The sequence below is a fragment of the Stegostoma tigrinum genome, chromosome 5 (genome assembly GCF_030684315.1).
Source record: "Stegostoma tigrinum isolate sSteTig4 chromosome 5, sSteTig4.hap1, whole genome shotgun sequence".
Classification (NCBI taxonomy): Eukaryota; Metazoa; Chordata; class Chondrichthyes; order Orectolobiformes; family Stegostomatidae; genus Stegostoma; species Stegostoma tigrinum.
The window spans coordinates 91881942-91904659 of NC_081358.1; the positions used below are offsets into that span (position 1 = coordinate 91881942).

The 22718-nt window shown below is 39.4% G+C and overlaps 1 protein-coding gene across 2 annotated transcripts in view; it reads left to right on the forward strand.

The window, feature by feature from the left end:
• Positions 1–22718, forward strand: part of si:dkey-22o22.2 (neural-cadherin) — a 276496-nt gene that overhangs the window by 152467 nt on the left and 101311 nt on the right. For both annotated transcript variants that reach the window (XM_048530230.2, XM_048530231.2), the window contains exons 6-11: positions 6276–6525; positions 8388–8530; positions 10197–10369; positions 11912–12080; positions 18353–18523; positions 19895–20067. In XM_048530230.2, coding sequence (XP_048386187.2) covers positions 6276–6525; positions 8388–8530; positions 10197–10369; positions 11912–12080; positions 18353–18523; positions 19895–20067 — 1079 coding nt within the window. The remainder of the gene's footprint in view (positions 1–6275; positions 6526–8387; positions 8531–10196; positions 10370–11911; positions 12081–18352; positions 18524–19894; positions 20068–22718) is intronic.

Here is a 22718-nt window from a genome sequence, read left to right on the forward strand (position 1 = left end):
CAGTCCAGGCAGCATCCTGGTAAACCTCCTCTGAACCCTCTCCAAAGCATCCACATCTTTCCTATAATAGGGCGCCCAGAACTGGACGCAGTATTCCAAGTGCGGTCTAACCAAAGTTTTATAGAGCTGCAACAAGATCTCACGACTCTTAAACTCAATCCCCCTGTTAATGGAAGCCAAAACACCATATGCTTTCTTAACAACCCTGTCCACTTGGGTGGCCATTTTAAGGGATCTATGTATCTGCACACCAAGATCCCTCTGTTCCTCCACGCTGCCAAGAATCCTATCCTTAATCCTGTACTCAGCTTTCAAATTCGACCTTCCAAAATGCATCACCTCGCATTTATCCAGGTTGAACTCCATCTGCCACCTCTCAGCCCATCTCTGCATCCTGTCAATGTCCCGCTGCAGCCTACAACAGCCCTCTACACTGTCAACGACACCTCCGACCTTTGTGTCGTCTGCAAACTTGCTGACCCATCTTAAATGAGATTTGCTGGAGTTAAGGCAACAAAAATTAAAACTAATGATTCAGATTTAGCCTAATCTTTCCCCTCTGGATAAAAATGCTTGCTCGATTAGAATAAATTTGAAACAGTAGTAAAGGAAAAAAACACAATGCACCCAGAGTGTGTTTAAAATATTATGGCATATGCTGGAACCAGTCCTTACTGGAGCCTAGTGAACCCTGGAACAGTGGTTTTCATTAGAGAAATGTTCAAGTTGCATGTAGAATGAGACTGCTGTTAAAATCTCGTACAAGCTTTAGACCTCCATCCCCAGCCTTGTTGGTTTTGCTGTGTTTTCAATGTTGACACATCTGCAAAGGCTGGACAGTATTTGTGTGTAAGATTAAGGCTCTCATTTCCATCAACAAAGAGCAAAGCCTTATCTTTTTATTGCTACCATCTTGTCAAAGGCAAAATCAAGTGAGGTTTCTTAATAATGGGGAAAAAGCTGGCAATGCTTCTATTGACAGGAGTTTCTCCTTTGATTATTTTCAGATCACTTTTGATGTGGAAATGTCAACAGTGATTTCATTGGTTATGCTTCACTCATTTATAAATAAATGAGATTTGAGCCTTATTAGAAGGAGAGCCAGCAAAGTGCATTTAATTAAACCTCCTTGCTACTTTAAAAGGAATATTTAATGAAAGATTACTCATGTCATGGCAGAAATGTGAGATTGTTCAAAGTAAGCCACCTCTGCAGGAGAGAAGTAGTGAGAAGATTTGACAGCGTTATACACACCAACTGACTTTGTTTAATGAGCTGATGTTCCGTGTTTGTTGCAGTATTGCCTTGTAGTTTGAAGCTTCCAAACAGCTTGTCAGGTCTACTGAAGGCATATCAAGTTCCAATTTAATGTCCATTAACTTCTGCTGTTAAACAGTAAGTTTGGTGCCAACACCATGCTGATATTGGTGTGTATTCCGACCAAATGTGTAGTGAACCTCTATTGGATTCAAAGTCTAAAGTTTCACAATATGCCATTATGACTTTACTGGGGAGTTGGCTTGGCAGAGATCATACTGAGTGAATACCTATTAATGTTCCAATTTTGTAAGAAACTGCAGGCAAACACAATGATGCCTAAAATGATGAGGAAGGGTTGACTTTTCCAAATTAAAATCTGTTATTTTATTTTCTTGCAGTTTAAGGGCTGATTCCTTACTGGTGTTAATTCTAGAGGCACCAAAAGCTGTATCTTTACTAATTCAGCTAGGTGGCTGTTCTTACAATAATCAAAGCAGCAAATTTAGCCTATCTATATAGTAAACATGCAATCTTAACCAATGTTCTCATGTGCAAACAGCCAAAAACATGATGTTATAGAGTTGAGAGTGGTCTGTCTTAGTGATGGAGCCTGTATGAGGTTAGAAGCTTACCTTGGGATCAAATAAAATGTCAAGGTTGCTACAATCTGAGTTAGCCTCAGGTAATGGCCAGAGATAGCGTTGGCATCAGTTGTTGTGGCAGTGTTTCTGTCACAGGGTCAAATGCAATGATCTGATCTTCCTAATATTTAATTCAAGGTACAGTAATTTGTAGTCATCCAGGGCAACATTACAGAGCAGCAGGAATACGTTTGAAGTAGCCTAGCAAGACGTCTCGATTGTATAAAACCACCAGGACAACGGCAGTTATGAAACAAATGTTAGAGTTACCATTGAGCTACATCCCCTGTAGTGGGGGACAAACAATCCCCGACCTTAGATAAGATGCTGAAACCAAATAAAACATCACTGCCACCACTCCAGCTTAAATTAGCTGTATAGGTGCAGATAGAGGTCAAACTACAGTATACTCATAAGCTTTAATTGGCTCATTTAAACTTAAGCATAACTGTGTAGACAAAGAGTAAACTTTATAGTTAGAAATGGTTTTTCTGCTCAATAAGCCTGCTATAGTTTGCGTTAGTTTCAACTGCGGCTTGGTATATGTGTGTATGACAGAACAAGAATGGATACAGCTAAAGAACATAGAACATAAAACAGTAAAGCACAGTACAGGCCCTTCAGCCGACGTTGTTGTGCTGACCTATTTTCCTACTAAGATCAAACTACCCTGCACACCTTACATTATGCTATCATCCTGTACCTATCCAAGAGTTGCTTAAATGTCTCTAATGTATCTGACTCCACTACCACGGCCGGCAGTGCATTCTACATACAAGAAGTGTAAGGGCTAGCACACATTTGTGCACTGAGGAACAGTTGATTATTAATTTCATAATAAAAGATCTATTGGAAAAGAATGATCTCAATACAATTGAATTCCAAATTAGGATTGAAAGTGATGTATGACAATCACAAATAAGACTCTTGAACAAAGGCAACTATACAGTTATGAGAGAAGTGCTGGCTAAGATTGAGTAAGGAGACCAGAAGATATGGTAGTAAATAAACAGTGTGAAACTCATGAATAAACAAGTAAAGCTGTCCGACAAAAATACAGAAAAGGAAGGTTCGTCCATGACATACTAAAGAAATTAAAGATAGTATTAGATTTAAAGATGATACTTACAATGCTTCAAAGAACAGTAGTAAGCCTGAGGATTATGAATGCTTGAAAACCAGTAAAGTCACCAAGCAATGATAAAAAGGGTCGAGTAGAATATGAGATTAAACTAGACAGAAATAAGAAAACAGCTTTAACAAGTACACAAAAATGAGAGTGTCTAGGATAAACTGGTCCCTAGAGGCAGAGACAGGAGAAATTATCATGGGGAATGAGGAAATGGCAGAGAAACTGAACAAATATTTTGTGTCTGTCTTCATTGAAAACCCAACTTATATATTAGAAATGTCATGTAACCAAAAACTTATAATAGTGAGGAAATTAATGTAATAAATAGTAGAAAAGAATACTAGAGAAATTTAGAGGATTAAAAATCCAACAAATCCCGAGAATTTGGGGGCCTATATCTTCCTGTTCTAACAGACGTAGCTGCAGAGACAGAGTTCTTGATTCACTGGCTTTGATTTGCTAAAGTTCCCTAGATCCTGGAATGGTTACAATTGATTAGAAGTTAACAAATGTGGGGGAGCATTCAAGAAAGGAGAAAGAGAGAAAACAGGGCAGCGAACCTCACCGAAGTCATTGAGAAAGTGCTAACATCTGTTACTAAGGAAGCCTTAACAATGCACTCAAAACATTGAATGAACAGACAAAGTCAACATGGTTTGAAAAAATGAAAATTGTGATCAGCAAACTTACTAGAATTTTATGAGGTTCTGACTACTATGGTAGATAAAGGGGAAGCAAAAATTGTCAGCTACTCGGATTTTCAGAAAGCATTTAGTAAGGCATCGCGCAAAAGATTAAAATGCAAGATAAGGGTGAAATGAGTTGCAGGTAATATACCAGCATGGATGGAACACTGGTTGAAGAGACAGAACATAATGAATAGAGATAAACAGCACATTTTCAAGTTGACAGGCTGTAACTGGTGGAATACAAAAAGGTTCATTGCACAGGATTCCTATTTACAATCTAGATTAATAATTTTGACAAAGAGAGTAATGATTCTAAGTTTGCTGAACTTACAAAACTAGAGAGAATTAAACATATGTTGAAGAAATAAAGAGGCTGCAAATTGATATATATAGATTATGGGAGTGAGCAATCAAGTATTGTATGACAAGTGTGATATTATCAACTTTGATGAAGGAGCAGTGCTTCAAAAGCTTGTGATTTTAAACAAATCTGTTTGACTATAACCTGGTGCCATGTGTTGTCTGACTTTGTCCACCCCAGTCCAACACCAACATCTCCACCATTTGGTAGCCAAAATTGAAAACGAGAAAAGTTTTCAAAAAGCATGAAACTTATAAAATTCATGTTCAAAGCAACATCAATGTGTTTGTGCAAGGAATGCAGAAAGTAAGCATGCAGCTATAGTAAATAATTAAGGCGGAAAAAGGCGTATTAGTCTTTATTGCAAGAGTTGGAGAAGATTGAGCAAAGATGTCTTGCTAAAATTGTACAATGCTTTAGTAAGACTACGTTTGGAAAGTTTGGAGTTTGGTCCCCATATTTGGGGAAAAGTGTAGTTGGAATGGAAATGATAGAGTGAAGGTTTGTTAGTTTCACTAGAGAAGTTCCTGGGATGCCCTATGATGAAGGACTGTGTAAATTGAGTCTGTGTTCTCTGGAGTTTATCAGAATAAGAAATGATCACATTGAAACAGACAAGATTTTGAAGGGGCTTAACAGGATAAACACTGAGAGAATGTTTCCCTTGGCTGGGGCGACTCTTGCTGGATAAGGCCTCTATCATTTAAGAGTGGAATGAAGAGAGACTGTTTTTCATCCAAAAGGTTATGGATATTTCAAATTTGATATCCGTGATTGTCAATGCTTGTATATATTTAAGGATGCATAGGCAATTTTTTAGTTAGTCACGATAATATTGAATGATAGAACAGGCTCAATAAACCTTATTGCCACTACTCCAATTCCTAAGTAGCAATGCCCTTGAAACTGTCAGTTTTTTGGCAGCTCCTCCTTGTCAGAGCATTAACAATTATTGCTTTGTTTTATTTTAATGGCAGAAGATGAGCTAACAAAGCATTTGCTTCCAGCAATGCCAAAGACTTGAGCTGAAGCAACCTAGACAATTATATAAGTGAAGGAATGAACATTTTCCCTTTTCTACTCATTATTAGGACTTTATTCAAACATGCTTGGGCAATCTCAATTAAATTCCCAAGGGCATAATTACATAAACAAACATATATTCTTGTAATATTCAAAACACTAAAAAAAGTCACAGAACTGGAAACTTAAACACGTTGAATAACATTTTTTTCAAAGATCATCGAACATAGGTCATAGAATCCTGTCATGCTTGAGGTTTTTATGTGCATAATTTCTAATTGCTATAATTGTTGGAGTTTTCAAGATGGCAGCAAAGATTTTCTGGATCTATAAACACTCATTCACAGAAAGTCTTGGACTATAAAAAGTTCTTCAGTGCTTTTTTGATATGACAGTCTATGGAGTTGGCTAAAAATTATGGCATAACAAATAGGGTTTGTTTTTGTTGTGCACATTTTTGCCATTTCTCATAGAATCATAGAGTACAAAAGACCCACTTTGGCCAACTGAATGTGTACTGCCAAAAAGACACTACTGCATACAGTAATCCCACTTCTCCAGACTGTGCTTGTAGCCTTGAATGTTATGATACTTCAAGTGTTCATCCAAGTACTTTTTAAATATTGCTTCTGTAAGTGTTAGCTAATCTACTTAAGTGGGAGTATGAGATCAGGAAAACCTTAGAGAAATTATACCCAAATGTAGAATTTATCAGATTTGGAACTCCCTGTCCATGAATTATCCATTCTCATTCAATCACTAATGGGATAAACTTGATTTTCAAAGGGTTGTTAGAGTAATGCTTTCATCTTCAGAAAAGCTTTCACCTTGCTTACTCTTTTTCATCCTACAAAAACATTTTCAAAGTATTCACTACTAGCCATCTCTGCTAACTCATTCCCAATTCCTGCTTGGCTTTCCAAATTTTCTTACCATTTTTGTGAAACTCCTGACCTCATCCTGCTCCATAATAGACTTAAATAAAAGTGACAGCTGCAATTGTTCTTGCATATTATCTATTTGCAATATGTGTTCAGTTATATTTTTCAACTAATTTCTGGAGTGTTTAAAATTGCATGCTTTAACCCTTATTTATTGCTAATTGATTGTATTTAAGTGACTGTTCCCCTTTCCTAAATAACTAAAGCATTCTGCTTTATTCTTGTTAGTGCTGGCACAGGATTGTGACACAGGCCTCAATGCAGAGATTTCCTACTTCTCCCAGGGTGCAGAATTTACCATTACCCCTCAGGGAATCATCAGCCCAAAGCAACAATTGGACTATGAGCGACCCAACCACATGTATGAATTTGTTGTTGCTGCTGTAGACAAAGGCCATCTAGCTCGAACTGGAACTGCATCAGTGAGGATCAGGATGACTAACATCAATGATGAAGTCCCTGTATTTTCGCAGAGCATGTATGTGAATGTCTCTCCATGTAATTTTGTTACTGTAAGGAAAAGCTAAGGGGGACGGAAAGGGGGAAAATACCTCTGGTACAAAATATATCTGACAGATACTCTTAATTTTAATTTATTTTGTTCGAACAAATCAGCAGTGTTAGAACAGTTTTTGCCACCCTTGGTGACATGTTATTTTGTGTACTTATAAAATAAAACGTTTGGACTTTATAGATATTCAAAGCTTCAAACAACCTGCGCTCTGAACTGAAGTCAATTTAGGCGAAAAAAAACCTGACTTGGAGCTACAGGGCACTGAAAGAGCTGACCTTTTCCAGTTAAATTTGCTCTGAAACAACCTTCAGTTCCAAACCACTCATTTCTGTAAAATATTCAGGTGGGGCACAGGCTTCCGGCATTATACATCTTCAAAGTGCTGTGAATCTCTCTGGGATGAAGCATCAATAACAAAATTTATGGCATTTCCTGAAAATTTGTTCAATTTTTAAAAACAGTACTTGCAGAGGATAGCTTTATATAGAAAATGGCCTTGATGCTTCTTTTTCTCCTTTAAATAATTCAAGCAGTTTTTTTGACTTTCCATGGCTGATAATATCAGAAACAGATGTTTCTCAAAAAATGACCTTTGTTAATATAATCAAGTGCAGGTCATACATTACGGTCTTTGAAAGAAAAGTGCACTATTTGTTACTATGTTAACTCAATGGTTTCCCTATTTCTTTATATTCTTATCGCAGAATACGAACTGAATTTCATTTGCTGGAAGCATATTTGCTCATGCAGTAAACAATTTGAATCTAGACTTCAAAGTAAACCACAGTTTATTTGGTTTAAGTGTTTGAGGAGATGTTTGCTGGTGCAATTTCTGTACTTCTTCAGTGAACTGTTGCTCCAGCTTCCCTCTTTGAGTTGGAAGATTGTAGGTTTAAGTCGCTCCCTGGAAACCTGTGTACAAAATCTAAACAGACATTTCAGTATAGCACTGGAGGAGTGCAGCATTGCTTGAAGGGCTGCCTTTCAGATGAGAATATTAAATGAATGCACTGTTTACCCTCTCAAGTGAATAGGAAAGATCCTGTGGTATTGTTTTATAGAAGAGCAGGCAAACTCTCTGATGTCCCAGCCAAAATTTATCTTGAGCCAACATTGCTAAAAAGATGGTTTATCATCACAGTGTTGTTTGTGAGAACTTCCTGGATGCAAATTAGCCATTATGTTTCCAACTTGTTTCATTTATGGGGGATAGGACAGCGTAGTGGTAATATCACTGCATGGGAATCCAGACTAATGTTCTTGGGACATGGGTTCAAATCCTAACTTAGAAACAAAGACCTCTTGGGGTGGCTCAGTGGTTAGCACTGCTGTCTCACAGTGCCAGGGATCCAGGTTCCATTCCACCCTCGGGGAAGTCTGTGTGGAGTTTGCACATTCTCCCTGTGTCTGTGTGGGTTTCTTCTGGGTGCTGTGGTCTCCTCCCACAGTCCAAAGACGTGTAGGTTAGGTGGATTTATCGTGCTAAATTTCCCATATTATCCAGGGATGTGCACACTAGGTGGATTAGCCATGAGAATTACTGGGGATACGATAAGGGGGTTGGCCTGGGTGGGATGCTGTTTGGAGGGTCAGTGTGGACTCACTGGACCAAATGGCCTGTTTCCATACTGTAAGCATTCTAAGACATTCCAGCAGTGGCTACACTTCCAAGGTAAAGTGGTTTGGAAAGTCCTGAAGGCATTAAAGCTATTTTTCTTTCCTTCACTCACTGAGTCTTTGGATTGTTGGGCCTGTCATTTTTTTGCAGTCAATTTGTTTCAAATGTTGTTCGGCATGACCAAACTTCTATTATCATTTACATACAGATATAAGACATTCCTTTCTGAGGATGCTGGACCTAACAGCTTAGTTGCTACAGTTCATGCGAAGGATCCTGATGGTGACAGTGTTATCTATACAATCACAGGTGGCAATGAAGATAACAATTTTGAGCTTGACAATCAGAAAGGTAAAACTGTGCAAATATATTTGGCCACATTTTCTCGTAAAAGTACCAACATCTTATAGATGCCTCACAGAGACCTTATGAAGAAAGTACAGCAGCGAACCACAAAAGTCAGTGGTCAAAGATGTAGCTTCACCATTCCCTTATTGCCTTGTGGTTCAGTGGCCTTTCCAAATACAGCTTCCCAGCTCTCCAGCCAGCATGGAGAGGCTCCCCAATGCCTCAACAAGATTCTACCCAATCTCAGGACTGATGACATTGGAAAACTGTACAGCAGCATATACTGACATCTTTTACTTGGTCTTCTCCTGGTGATTAATAAACCCTTCAAAATGGTACGGTTAGGGTCAGGATGGCCTGGGAAGGTGATGGCCTAGTGGTATTATCACTGAAACTGTGAATCCAGAGACCCAGCTAATGTTCTGGGGACACAGGTCCGAATCCCACCGTGGCAGATGGTGGAATTTAAATTCAATAAATGTCTGGAATTAAGAGTCTAATGATGACCATGAAGGAAACTCACCTGGCCTGGCCAACATGTGATTCCAGACCCAATGAAACATGATTGATTCTTAACTTCCCTCTGGGTTGGGCAATAAACGCTGGCCTGTCCAGTGATGCCTTAATTCCTGTGAATTAATATAAAAAAATCAATTTTAAAATGAGGCTGCAGATTTCCAACTTTATCGTAGTTTTAAATTTTGTACTAAACAGCTAAGTTTTCTGGATGCTGAAGGGATGTTGTGGATATGTTGGATGCAACAGGTGAGCACTTTCCCAGCACAGTTTATGACCCAAGGAAAGTGGTTCTCCCACGAATGACGACTAAGCTAACCTGACTTCCCCCACCCACCAGAGTTACTCCTGTCAAGTGATTGGAATCTCCTCCATCTCTGGATATGATTCACACTCAAAGACCAAGCCACAGTGTTCCATGATCATCCACCATCCCTCTCTATTCTCTCTTAACAAACATTCTTCCATAATCCACCAACATTCTCCCATTCCTCTCTCCACTGCACTCCCAGCTTCAGCCTTCAATCCCCCTCCACAACCCCTCTGATTTCCAATCCAAACCTTCTGATCATCCCAGTAGGCCCTTCCAAACTACTATCTCAAAGGACTATGCCATCACAAGCTGTACCCTTTCACTGAGCCAGTTTTCCCCATTTCTCTGCATCAAACGTCCCCTCCACCCACTGGGATGTTCCTGATCCCCCTCCCTTCCTCCCTCCCCTACACTGACTCACCTTCAGACCTTTATAATCTCTGTACTTTCCCAAAATCTTTTCATTACTCCTGACTCTGTTCTCCGATACACTTCCACCAGCCTCCTGTATTTCCCAAAATAGATCTCTGAATTCTATCAAAATAAGGATTTGCTGCTATATGTTCAGCAGGAGCTAAAGGAGACCTGCTTGTCAGGGCTTCTCAAATGGAAAACTGGCATTTCAACCCTGTACCATCACTGTAAAGTTAAATATTGTCCATATGGATCAGGACTATATCTCACATGACTTTACCTCGCAAATCTACAGGGAAATATTTTGTAAGAAGTTGCATAAAATGAATGCTGAGATCCCAAAACATGGTGAAAATATACTATGTGGAAGAAGCCAAGCTTGTTCGCAGTAAGGGTTAATTGCAATGTTATTTTGTTCAATGGCAGGTATTATCAAACTTCGTAGAAGCCCACTGCCAAAGCTTCAAGGACCCCAGTACGTTCTGAATGTAACAGCAACAGATGACAATACCTCAGGAGGGTCCACATCTCTCAGCAGCATTGCTCAAGTCATTGTGGGGATTAATGATGTGAATAACAATAAACCTGTGTTTTCAGAGGTATGTGCTCCCTCCAGAGTGTAAAAATATAGTGGAGAAACGATTTAAAGGAACTGGTACTGGAATTGGGAAAGTAGTGGCACATAAAAAAATTATACGTGGTTCTCAACAATAAATACAATTCCCATGTGGACTATCGGGATTAATTCTGGGCCAAGTATTGTGCAGAATGGAACAGGTATTGAATTGCTGTATATAGGGTATAAAAGAGAGTCTAAATAAATTCTTTACAGCAAGATATGGAAATCAGAGTGAGGTCACTGTGCTCTATTAGCACACAAAGTCACAGACGCTTATACAGTAGCTTTTGGAAGCCGTTTTTACTGCCTGTTCTCTTGTCCTGTAAAATGTTACTCATCACAATTCAAAAATGTATAAGCATGTTTCTGGGAAAAGAATAACCTGCAGTACAAAAGTGATTATTTGCCCTTATTCAGGGAGTGGTATACAAAGCAAATTCTAGTCTCCAGTACCTGACAAGAATGGAACACGGTGGGGTAACCACCTTGTCTTTGCCAAATTAGCACCCTGCACCATTTTAATAGGCATGATCCAGGCAGCAAGTGTGCTAAGACCAGCAGACAAGGACCTCTTTGGCATGCAAAAGTCATGGTCTAATAAGATCAAAGAATGTTTCTATTTAAATTTAAAATAAATCTTATATTTAAAACTTCAAAGGTGAGTTTTCAAATGACTTTGCCTGAGCGGAAAAATCAGTTAGGGAAAAACAAGATGGCAACCGAGGTGAACAGGCAGATCATAAATTAGATTCACAAAATCCCCTGACGGCTAGACTCCGTGATAACAACTGCAGTGTTCAGCATTAAATACACAAATGAGTAATTTTAGTCAAAAAATGTGATACTAAACAGGTCACAAAGGTACAACAAAAGAAATGACTGGAGAAACGCAGCTGGTCTGGCAACATTTGTGGAAGGAAAGCAAAGTTAACATTTTGGGACCAGTGACCCTTCTTCAGTTCAGAGTTTTTCCAGCAATTTCTATTTTTGTTTCTAATTTCCAGCATCTTTGTTTTTTTCAAGTAACCAAGGGAGCTATGGAAATGAGTACACAAGCAAGAGTTGTAATAAGACATCAATATGCCTTACTGAGGGTGCTCATCTGTTACTTATCTGAGTTTCAAAGTATATTCCCACCCATTACAGCCTAATTCAACTAAGATATCTCTTATACTCACTACAATTTGCCATTATTTGTCACTTCGACAGATTTAGAGGAAGATGAATCAATTCGCTTGAAAAGTAACTGAAACATTTTTTCAAATATATCAAACTTTTTTTAATGAAGGATGGTTCAATGGAATTATTAAAGTACTACTTAATTTAAAGGAAATCAAATTAAGCAAACCAGTTCCTTAAATTGACCCAATTATTTCACTCATAGCACAGAGCTTTAATTGGTTAATCTGTCATTTCATTTTTACTCACTCACATAAGAGCTATGAGGTTTTGTATTATAGCTTCGCGGACTTTAGGGCAAACAAAGAATAGAAGGTCAGCTATGTTTCTGATTTTATTTCAGTGCATTAAATACAGTGAGGATGCCTGTGTCTTGGAAAACCAGCCTCCTGGAACGTTTGTACTACAGGTCAGGGCCCATGATGCTGATCTTGGTGTAAATGGACAGGTGAAGTACGGACTCATGATTCGAGATGGAGTTACTCCGGGATTTCATATAAATCCGGACACTGGTGAGTATACTGCTCAGTAACTTTTGTAATTAAAGTACAAAGGTTGCACTTCTTGCTGGGGCAGCGACTGAGCATGTGCAGATATGTGGTAACGACTAGGAACAAAGATGGTGATGCATCAAATGATCACAGGGCAGTGGGTGCTGTTTGGGACGGAGGGAAGCTCATACAGAGAGGGATGGGAAGTGAATCTTTGGGAATTATTTTGCTGTGAGGCTCCAGGGCCTGTCAGAACCAAATATCAGAACATGCACCCAATCCCCTATTGAACGAAGGAGGAGGAAAAAAATCCCCAGCCAGACTCTGAGACCAAAGGCTGCCAATATCTTTAATTTTCATTCCAAGAATTTTATTCATTTGCTGAGGTAGTGTTAAAGTCTTATCCTCATAATAGCACGCAGGTCATGTCCACAGAAATGAGCTTTCTCCCCCAGCTGCCTTACATGTGAGGCCCTCATTGACTGTTTGACTATTATCACATGCAACACAGAAGATCTACCTCTGTCAATCTATGAATGTGCAGGCATTAGCCAAATTTGACAGCTGCGCACTCTGAAGCAAAAGAGGTAAACTGATTTTAAAAATAAATCAAAGTATCTATCCAAATGAGAATTTATTGAAATCATGATTAATGCAACAGGAATTTGTAGACAAATTATTGCTCACTTGTTTAAAATTTTATGTACTGTCAAAAATGATGCTGCTAATCTCTAAATATGTGGGAAGGTCATTCAGGAATTTTGAGAATTGCCTTTCTAAAATGTTTATCCAGGCTGAATAAGCGGACCCATTGATACATGGATTAAAGGTTTTCCATTCGATTTGTTAGAACAACATTGAAAAAATATATTTCTGGTTATTCAAATGCAATAGTTCAGTAAATGCGAATGTTCTAATGGGATAAATCACTTCTTTTAAAGAAGGAAAGAAGCCTGGCATTTGTCTTAAAGCATGAGAATTTACCTAGACTGCTTTATAGTCATCAATTTGCCTAAGTCATGTAATCAGGTGAAGAAAATATAAAACTTAAAGTACTGATGATGCTGGAAATGAGAAGCAAAAACAGAAATTGCTGAAAAAACTCCGCAGGTCTGGCAGCACCTGTGGAGAGAAAGCAGAGTTAACATTTTAGGTCCAGGACCTGTGAAGAAAATGTGTCGATTGTACAGAAGAATGTAGTTTTGTCCTGCACATCTGGATCTTTGCATCGGCTAAGGATCCTGGGATTGTACTCATGAGAGTTTAGAAGGTTGAGGGGAGATCTAATAGAAACTTACAAGACAATGTATAGCTTAGAAGGGGGTGGATGCTAGGAAGTTGTTTCCATTAGGCAGGGAGACTAGGACCCGTGGGTACAGCTTTAAAATTAGAGGGGGTAAATTTAAAACTGAAATGAGATGACATTTCTTCAGCCAGAGAGTGGTGGGCTTGTGGAATTCATTGCCACGGGGTGCAGTGGAGGCTGGGACGTTGGATGCCTTCAAGGCAGAGATCAACAAATTCTTGATCTCACAAGGAATCAAGGATTACGGGGAGAGTGTAGGGAAGTGGTGTTGAAATGCCCATCAGCCATGATTTAAATGGCGGAGTGAACTTGATGGGCCGAATGGCCTTACTTCCACTCCGATGTCTTATGGTCTTAATTCTGGACACTCTTAATTGACTGGAGCTCAGTGAACATAGAGAAGATAAGAAAAGAGTGATACACTGAAAAGAACAAAAAGTACAACATATTATTGTGTACCAACTTACTAACTGGCGTAGTTGAATTAATATACCTTAGTTTCTGCTTTAGAATGGATTGATACTGAGAATAACAGATTCAAAATCATTGGAAAATGAGGAGATAAAATAATTGTTATGGTTGCCGAATTCAAAATAATTCAAAAACACAGTGGACAGAATTTGAGGATAAGGAACTTAACAGGGTTACAAAATAAAATCGGGGAGCAATGTGTTGTCAAAAAACAAGCAAAGGCCTAATAAGGTTAAATATCTTCTTTCTGGACAGTAAGTTTCCGTGATCAAAGTTTACTTTTATCAAGATATGCAAATAAATGGAAGATAACAGCATAGATTTTTGTTATAAGTTCTGTGGGATTCGAGAGAACACCCCTGGTCCTCATGAGTTCGCATACAAGTTTCTCTTAAAATACATTTTAAATAACTTAACTGTAGCTCATGGTTGTGGAGTAAATTGGAAATCTGAGTGTGCCACTCTGACACCTACACTACACACCAGCAACAGATTTTATAAATGGGGCCTTTGCAGGTAATGATGCTCTCATCAACGTAATCAAGGGCCGCTGGAGCAACATAAAGATTGGCCAGAAAAATGTAGCTGTTATCCTAATGCCCAAATGCTGGTACTTCCACCAGTAAACCTTTGTAAATTATGTCTGTTTTATACCAAAATGCCAGCACCGTGGAAACTAACCTTACTTCAACATGATAACATACAATGACAGAACTGTCTAGAACTGATACTCAGGCAGAAATCCCATGCTGGCCAAGAATGTTTTGAAGGGAATCAAGGGTCATGTGGAAAAGACAGAAAAGTGGAGTTGAGAATTATCAGATCAGCCATGGTCTCAATGAGTGGCAAAACAGACTCAGTGGGCTGAATAGCCTACTTCTGTTCTTATATTTGTTCCGTTGCCTATGGTCTGTGCACACCGTATCTTAAAAAAAAATGAGAGGCCACAAGTGGCCCAATTGAAAATGTCAGTTAAAAAGTGCTGAAAGGACAGCTCCAATCTAAGAAACTGATTCTACAGCAAAATGCTGTTTAAAATGATAAAAAAATGTTACAACACTAAAGGCGCTTTACCTTTGTCCCAACATTGGCACATTCCATTAATTTCTTTGGTGAATTGCCACAAAAAGCCTTGACATCATCACTGTTTCTTCTCTTGGTATGAATCAGCACAAGCCTGAAACTTGTAAAGGGACCACAACAAATAATAATGCGAGAAGAGAAGAAAAGCCACAACAATAAAAAATACAGAAAAGCTCAATACTGCATATAGATTTTGACACCGGCACTTTAGAGAGTATTGTTCCTCAAAAGAAAGATGGCAAACAAACATCTTGATCATGGATTGGCACACCATCGACATCCTGTTGGAATTTAAGTTATTTAAAGTAAACATCAATCTTTACTTCCTGAATCAGTAGGTAATTGACGAAGAGCATCAGGTGGTCAAGCTTGTGGTCGTTTTGTGCACTGAAATGTTAAGAAGAATAAAATCCTCTGGTATTTCTGACAATGACTGCAAAGATCCTGACAACATAATGTTAATTTCAGAAGATCAAGTTGCAGCTTAGGTCAATTTTATGAGACAAAGGTTTGAGTTATTATCATATGCCAACAACCAGATGAGACAATCGACCAATTTGTAGCCAGTTGCTAACATAAAAGTTCAGAATGTGATTTCACCAAAGTTTATTTAGCTAAAGGCTGGAACAACAACTATTAAATCTTTCACAAAAGTACTTCCGGTCAAACTCAAAGAATATACCATTGATACACTGCTTGAAGAAGGATGGAAATTCAAAGTAATTGTAGCAAATCTGTAATATTTGCAAGCACTTCTGAAACAAGTCTTCTAACTGTCAACCAATTCAGTGGAATATCCAGATCTTGCTTGATGTGTTTATTGTCTCACTCACCAAAACAGTGTCCAGCAATTCATGATATATGTAAGCTTCATTCTACAAGAGGAAATTAAGCTAAAACATGTAGGGTATCTAATCTCTGAGAGAAACTCAAAGTATGAGTTGTCTATACCGAAAGACAGAAATGATTTACAAGGGTGTTTTAGGTTTTTTAACCTTTTATTCCCATATGTTCCAAAGTTTGTAATCAAGCTGTCTCCCATACATGATCTTTAAAAACACAGCATACATTTGGCAGGAATATCACATTAAATATTTCAAAACTTGTAAAAATGCACTATCATTCAGTAAGTGTGTACTTCAGTATTATTATCCTCCCAAGGTCATCAGTTGAAAGTATAAGTAACCAAAAATTCCTCAGAGCATGTTTATTACAGAATGATAAGTGCATTGCATTTGGTTCTAAGTCCTTATGACAACTGAATCTAACTACTCTTTAACATCAAAAAGAGGGGCTCTTGCAGTTGTTTTCATGCATGAATATTTGGCAAGCAAACCATTAGGAATGGTCTAAGTTCACATCCTTACAACTACAACGTATACTTCTGAAGATCCAAGGATACAATTTAGAACAGTACAAAACACCTTCCCAAATGATCATCCTACTGTTCTTCACCAACTTCAAATCAAGTTAGCATCAAATATATTCCTCTAAACAAATAGATATTGTTGAATCTGACCTGAAAGATAGTCTTAGCATCAATCTGATGTATTTTGGTCAAAGCCAAGCAGAGCAGATTGGGCAAGTTTCACATGAGATGATGATCAGCTGTAACAGCTCAAAAAGATCTTCAACTTGTGGCCTGAACACATCTAACAAGTACTTCAGAAAGTACATTTATTATGGTTATTCAGAAATGAACCAGGACTCTCCAAAAAAGTAATCTTAAAGGGCATTTGAATTAAAATTCTGTATGGTCCGTATCAACAAATATCCACCTATTTAGGTTACATTGGTACAGGAAAAATCAAGAACTTGGCATGTCAATCCATATATTGATCCAACATGAATAAGAACATTAATTACTAATCAATAGTCAGTATGTTCTTGTATCTCAAAAAACTGTGTCTGACAATGGTCAGTGCACCCTTCCAAGATATGCTGGAAATGGGGCGTTCTCACTACCCTCAGCTGAAAGTTCTCACAGAATGCACAGCTCATCCAGTAAAATTCATGATCATTAAATGTAAAGTGACTTGTCAGATTTTCAAACAGCAATATTGAAGCTACCTGCTATGTCTCCAGGCAATGGCTTACCCTCATCAGCAGCTGTCATGTTTGATAGATTTACTGTGTCCTTTCCTGCCACACTTTCACCACCAAAAGCAAATGTCCCCGGTGTTTTGAAAGAAAGTAGGGAGATAATAGTGCAGAAGCATGAGTAATAAACTGTTATCCCAACTTGAACCAGTGCAAAACATTCAAATAAATAAAAATAAAAAAACTGCAGATGCTGGAAATTTGAAGCAAAAACAGGTGCTGAAGAAACTCAATATGTTTGTTAGTATCTATAGAGAGAAAAACAGATTCTCTCTTCTTCAGAACACACAGTCTGAGTTCTGTGCTTAGGCAGTGCGCAAAACTCAAAGGGCTGGCAAATCAAAAGGCGACTTTTTTTGTGGTTGTGTCCTTATTCTATGCAAGTCTTCAGTGAAAAGTAATCAGATGTGTATGTTATCCTCATTGCGCTGGATGGTCAGTGACCTGTTAGTGCATGAGGTGCTGAGTGTTGTAGCTTCTTTTGTGATTGCTGGATGTAGCTGTTGTAATGATGTGGCAGACATTGACTGCACATGTGGCATTTGATGGACATGCTTGACACGTCCTATGTGACTGTGACAGCTTTACAATGTTAACTGACACTCATAGCAGCGTGAAGTATTGAGTAGTCAGTGGTACACAGCCAAGCAGAGCACCACAGATCGTTGATATCTTCATGGCACTGAGCCAGATGAACTGAGTGGCTGAAGGGCACTGACCTCTGTAGTTATCCTTGTCCATTGGGATGGCTTCTTGTGAAGTGAAGTACTGTTCATTTGCCTTTTAACAATGGTATCAGGATTTTAGAGTCTCGTTTGTTTCAATAACTTCAGAACTTCCTGTCCATTAAATGTTACATTTTCACCAGTGCACGCTTATGGAATGATCTGAGAAGAGTGCATTTGTGTGGGGAAATACGTCCTACCTTGAGCAGAACTCATTCCCACTGTCATGCCCATTTCTATACTTTGTCTCAAAAAATATATATTCTGCTCTTGTTCCATGGAAAGAGTCAACTGGAAGAGTTAAAGCACTATGATCTGAGGAGGGAATCTTCTGTTTGAAAATACACAATCTAAAGTTTTCACCAATTACTGTTGAACAATCATACTCTGTCATCATTGAATGTACTTATACTGTTTGTTTTCAATCAGGAGTACTGTTCATCTGAATGCCTCCTTTCTGACAAGGATGTAACATGTTTGAGAAATGTCATTCAGAAGACTTTAAGCTCAAATAATAAGGACTCACAGGTTACAGATTTAATTTGAAAGAGCAGAAGAAATCATAAAATGCTTTCTTGCTGGTTCATTTTTAAAGTGTTCCTTTTTAGGATCTATTACCACAACGCAGAGCTTCGATAGAGAGAATCAACGAGAATATACTGTGTCAGTGACAGCGACGGACCAGGCTCAGGAGCCACTGATTGGCATTTGTCAGATGATCATACTCATAGCCGATGAAAATGATAACGACCCAAAATTTGAGAACAGTCGTTACCAATGTAAGCATCAAATGCTGGCAATTACTCACAAATAAATAGCTCCATTTTGTTTGTGATTTCTTTCATGTTAGGGTAATGCTGGGCTCCTGTGCAATAAGTGTTGTGCTACTATAATTTCAAATACCTTGAGCCATGTTTTTCTGGTGAGTGAATAACTTCTAAATCTTTTCCCCCAAGACTCACACTGGCAAAGATAATTCAGGATCTGCAATAGAACTGCCTTTTCATCCTGTCTTCTCCATTTAGGAAAAACAATTAGGTGCAGGCAATATTTTTAAATGACAGAAGACAGGAATGCAATTTCCAAATGTGCTGTCATTTCTTAGTATGCCGTACTTGTTTCCTCCCCTCCCCCACGAAGATGCTGACTCATGCTGGCCTCTGGGTCAACCTGTATTTTCTTTTCCGGCATCTTCCCCAGCTAACAAGAGACTTCCAGTGTGTCGATAGATGGTGAAAATTTCCTCCCTGCATCAGTGTTACTGAGCTAAATTTTTGCATCTGAACTGCTGCTCCAGTCAAGATCAGTTTGGGATTAAGTTGGGAACTTCCCTGCTCAGCATAGTTTTATACCATTTTAGAAAATGCACCAAGTGAAAACAAGCTTTTCTTTTTCCCCAGTGATAATGGGAACTGCAGATGCTGGAGAATCCAAGATAATGAAATGTGAGGCTAGAAGAACACAGCAGGCCCAGCAGCATCTCAGGAGCACAAAAGCTGACGCTTCGGGCCTAGACCCTTTGTGCTCCTGAGATGCTGCTGGGCCTGCTGTGTTCATCCAACCTCACATTTTCTTTTTCCCTATTGGTTCAGTATTGTGTTGGAGCACTTTACTGTTCATCTTATCTGAATGTCCAGGAGTCAGGACAATAGCCTCTAACTAAATGTTTTCTACCTTCTTTGTTAGAATTACCTTGTTTCCACTTGGTACCATGGCAGCTTTGCAAAATTCAGCGTTACATACGAGGGAATCTCGTCAACAGTGTCTCTTTTGGAAATCTCTCACATATCTCAGTAAAGCCAAAACATGTGATCTTAACATTGCACTTGAGTAGATTAGGTTAGATTAGATTAGATTCCCTACAGTGTGGAAACAGGCCCTTTGGCCCAACAAGTCCACACCGCCCCTTGAAGCATCCCACCCAGACCCATCCCCCTGTAACCCACACGCCCCTGAACACGACGGGAAATTTAGCATGGCCGATCCACCTAGCCTGCACATCTTTTTGGAGTAGGGAGCCTGTGTTGAAATGAATGCATCCTAATAATATGATTCTGAGTGAGAAGGAGAGGAATGATCAAGTTTAAGTGAAATTTTAAAAGGCCAGTGAACAAATGAGTTGGATAAAGCAGTTTCTGTTCTTCACGCAGACTACTTGCGTGAAGACACACCTGTTGGCACCAGCTTCCTGCGAGCAGCAGCTCATGATGATGACCATGGAACCAATGCAGTCATCACTTACTCGATATCCCGGCAGCAGCCAGAGTACTTCCAGATCAGTCCCAGCACAGGGTGGATTTATGTCAACCACCCCATTTCTCAGGTAAGACTTGTACTGCATATTGTAAAATCAGACAGAGCAGTTGCAAAATTCTGCCAGTCCTACCAGTCACAAACACAACTAAATAACACTGACCCCAGTCTAAACTTCATGCATATGATTTTGCAAGGTCTTTAGCTTGCTGTGTTTACTCCTTGCATTTACTCCTCAGAAGGAATTCTATGAATTCTGAATATTTTGTCCTCAAAAACTCATTTTATATGTGCAGGCTAGGCGTTCATAATATTTAAAGGTCTTCCTGAGATACTGTGGATATGTGGCTAAAATGAGAAGGCCTAATGTATACATGTAGTTCCCTTGTAGATTTCAATAGTATCTGTTAGATTCTTCAAGAATCAGTCATTAATGGAAATGCTGAGTGCTGCTACTACAAATGTTAATGGGAACAATTGCATAAAGTTATGGCAAAAATCTGTAGCTTGGGCTGTGGTTGAGGTTGTTGATTTGTTCGCCAAGCTGGCTTGTTCTCATTTCAGATGCTTTGTCACCATGCTAGCTGACATCATCGGAGAGGCTTCCGATGAAGTGATGTTATTCTACTCCGCTTGAAATTTATACTGTCTGGTCCGTTATGGTGAGTGGTGTCATTTTCGGTTTTGAGCTGTATGGGTTTGTATATGGAGTCCAATTCTGTATGTTTGTTGATTGCATTACGAGTGGAGAACCATATCTATAGGAACTCCTGTGCATGTCTGTGTTTGACTTGTGCTACTATGGTTACCTAGTCCCAGTTAAACTGATGGCCTTCATTGTCTGAGTGTACCAATATTAAGGAGAGTTCATCGTGCCATTTTGCTGCGAGGTGATGTTCATGTATGATGTTCATGTTCTGATGGCTAGTTTCCTTCCTGTCTTCCGATGTAATGTTTATGGCAGTCGTTGCATGGTACTTTGTAAAGCATGTTGGTTCTGCATGTTGTGGGAATGGAGTCTTTAATCCTTGAGAGTGGTTCCCGTAGAGTAGCCGTGGGCTTCTGAGCCACCATGATTCCTACTGGCCTTAAGAATGTTGTTGTCAGTTCTGATATGCTCTTGATGTAAGGCAGTGTGGCCAGTGTGTTAGGGTGTGCTGTGCCATCCTATTGTTGTCTGTTTAGTAGGTATCTGTGGATGAAGCTGCGGGGATGTCCTTTTATAGCAAGGATTTTGTATAGGTGCTCTTCCTCTTTCCTACGTAGTTCCGGGGTGTTGCAGTGTGTCCTGGCCCATTTAAATACTGTCTTAATGCAGCTTTTTGTGTGGACGTTGGGGTGGTTGCTGTGGAAGTTGAGGATTTGGTCAGTGTGGGTTGCTTTTCTGTATACTGAGGTTTGAAACTTCCTGTGGTCATATGCTCAACTTTAACGTCCAGAAATGGAAGTTGATTGTTATTTTCTTCTTCCCTTGTGAATTTAATCCCTGTGAATATGCTGTTGATGAGGTGGTGGGTCTCTTCTAATTTGTTGCGTTTAATAATGACAAATGTGTCATCTATGTACCGGATTACACAGTTCAGATCAAAAGCGGGGGAGGGTGGTGTGTTCTAGTCTTTGCATGATTGCTTCTGCATGAGTCCTGAGATGGGTGACCTCACTGATATACCATAGCCCACAAGCAAAGCTGTATCAGGACACTATTTAAATCGGCCAGGACATGCTACAATACTCTGGAACTACGCAGGAAAGAGAAAGAGTACCTATAAAAAAATCCTCACTATAAACAGATACCCCCACAGCTTCATCCACAGACGCCTGATAGACAACAACAGGAGGACACAGTATGTCCAAACACACTGGCCACGCTGCCCTACATTGAGAACATATCAGAACTGACAACAAGATTCCCACAACCGCAAGGAATCATGGTGGCCCACAAGCCCACAGCCACTCTATGACAAACACTCATAAGAATTAAAGACTCCGTTCCCACAACATGCAGAACCAACGTGGTTTACAAAATACCATGCAACGACTGCCACAAACATTATATTGGACAAATAGGACAGTGGGCTCATGCAGAACATAAGGAGACAAGGGATGGGGAAATATGCAGATTTGATTCAGAATTGGCTGACCCTTAGAAGACAAAGGGTGGTAGTGGATGGAAAATATTCAACGTGGTGCTCAGTTATCAGTGGTGTACCACAAGGATCTGTCCTCGGTCCTCCTCTATTTGTGATTTTTGTAAGTGATTTGGATGAAAGAGTGGAAGGGTGGATTAGCAAGTTCGCGGATGATACGGAGGTAGGACAGATTGTGGACAGTGCAGAGTTCTGTTCTAGGTTACAAAGTGACATTGATAGGATGCAGAGCTGGGCTGAGAAGTGGCAGATGGAGTTTAACCCTGAAAAGTGTGAGGTGATTTATTTTGGAAGTACAAATCTGAAAGCAGAATACAGGGTTAACGGAAAGATTCTTGGCAGTGTGGAGGAGCAGAAGGATCTTGGGGTTCATGTTCACAGTTCCCTGAGAGCTGTGATCCAGGTGGATAGAGTTGTTAAGAAGGCATATGGTGTGTTAGCTTTCACTAATAGAGGGATCGAGTTCAAGAGCCGTGAAGTTATGCTCCAGCTATACAAAAGCCTGGTTGGACCACATCTGGAGTATTGTGTCAAGTTCTGGTCGCCTCATTACAGGAAAGATGTGGAAGCGTAA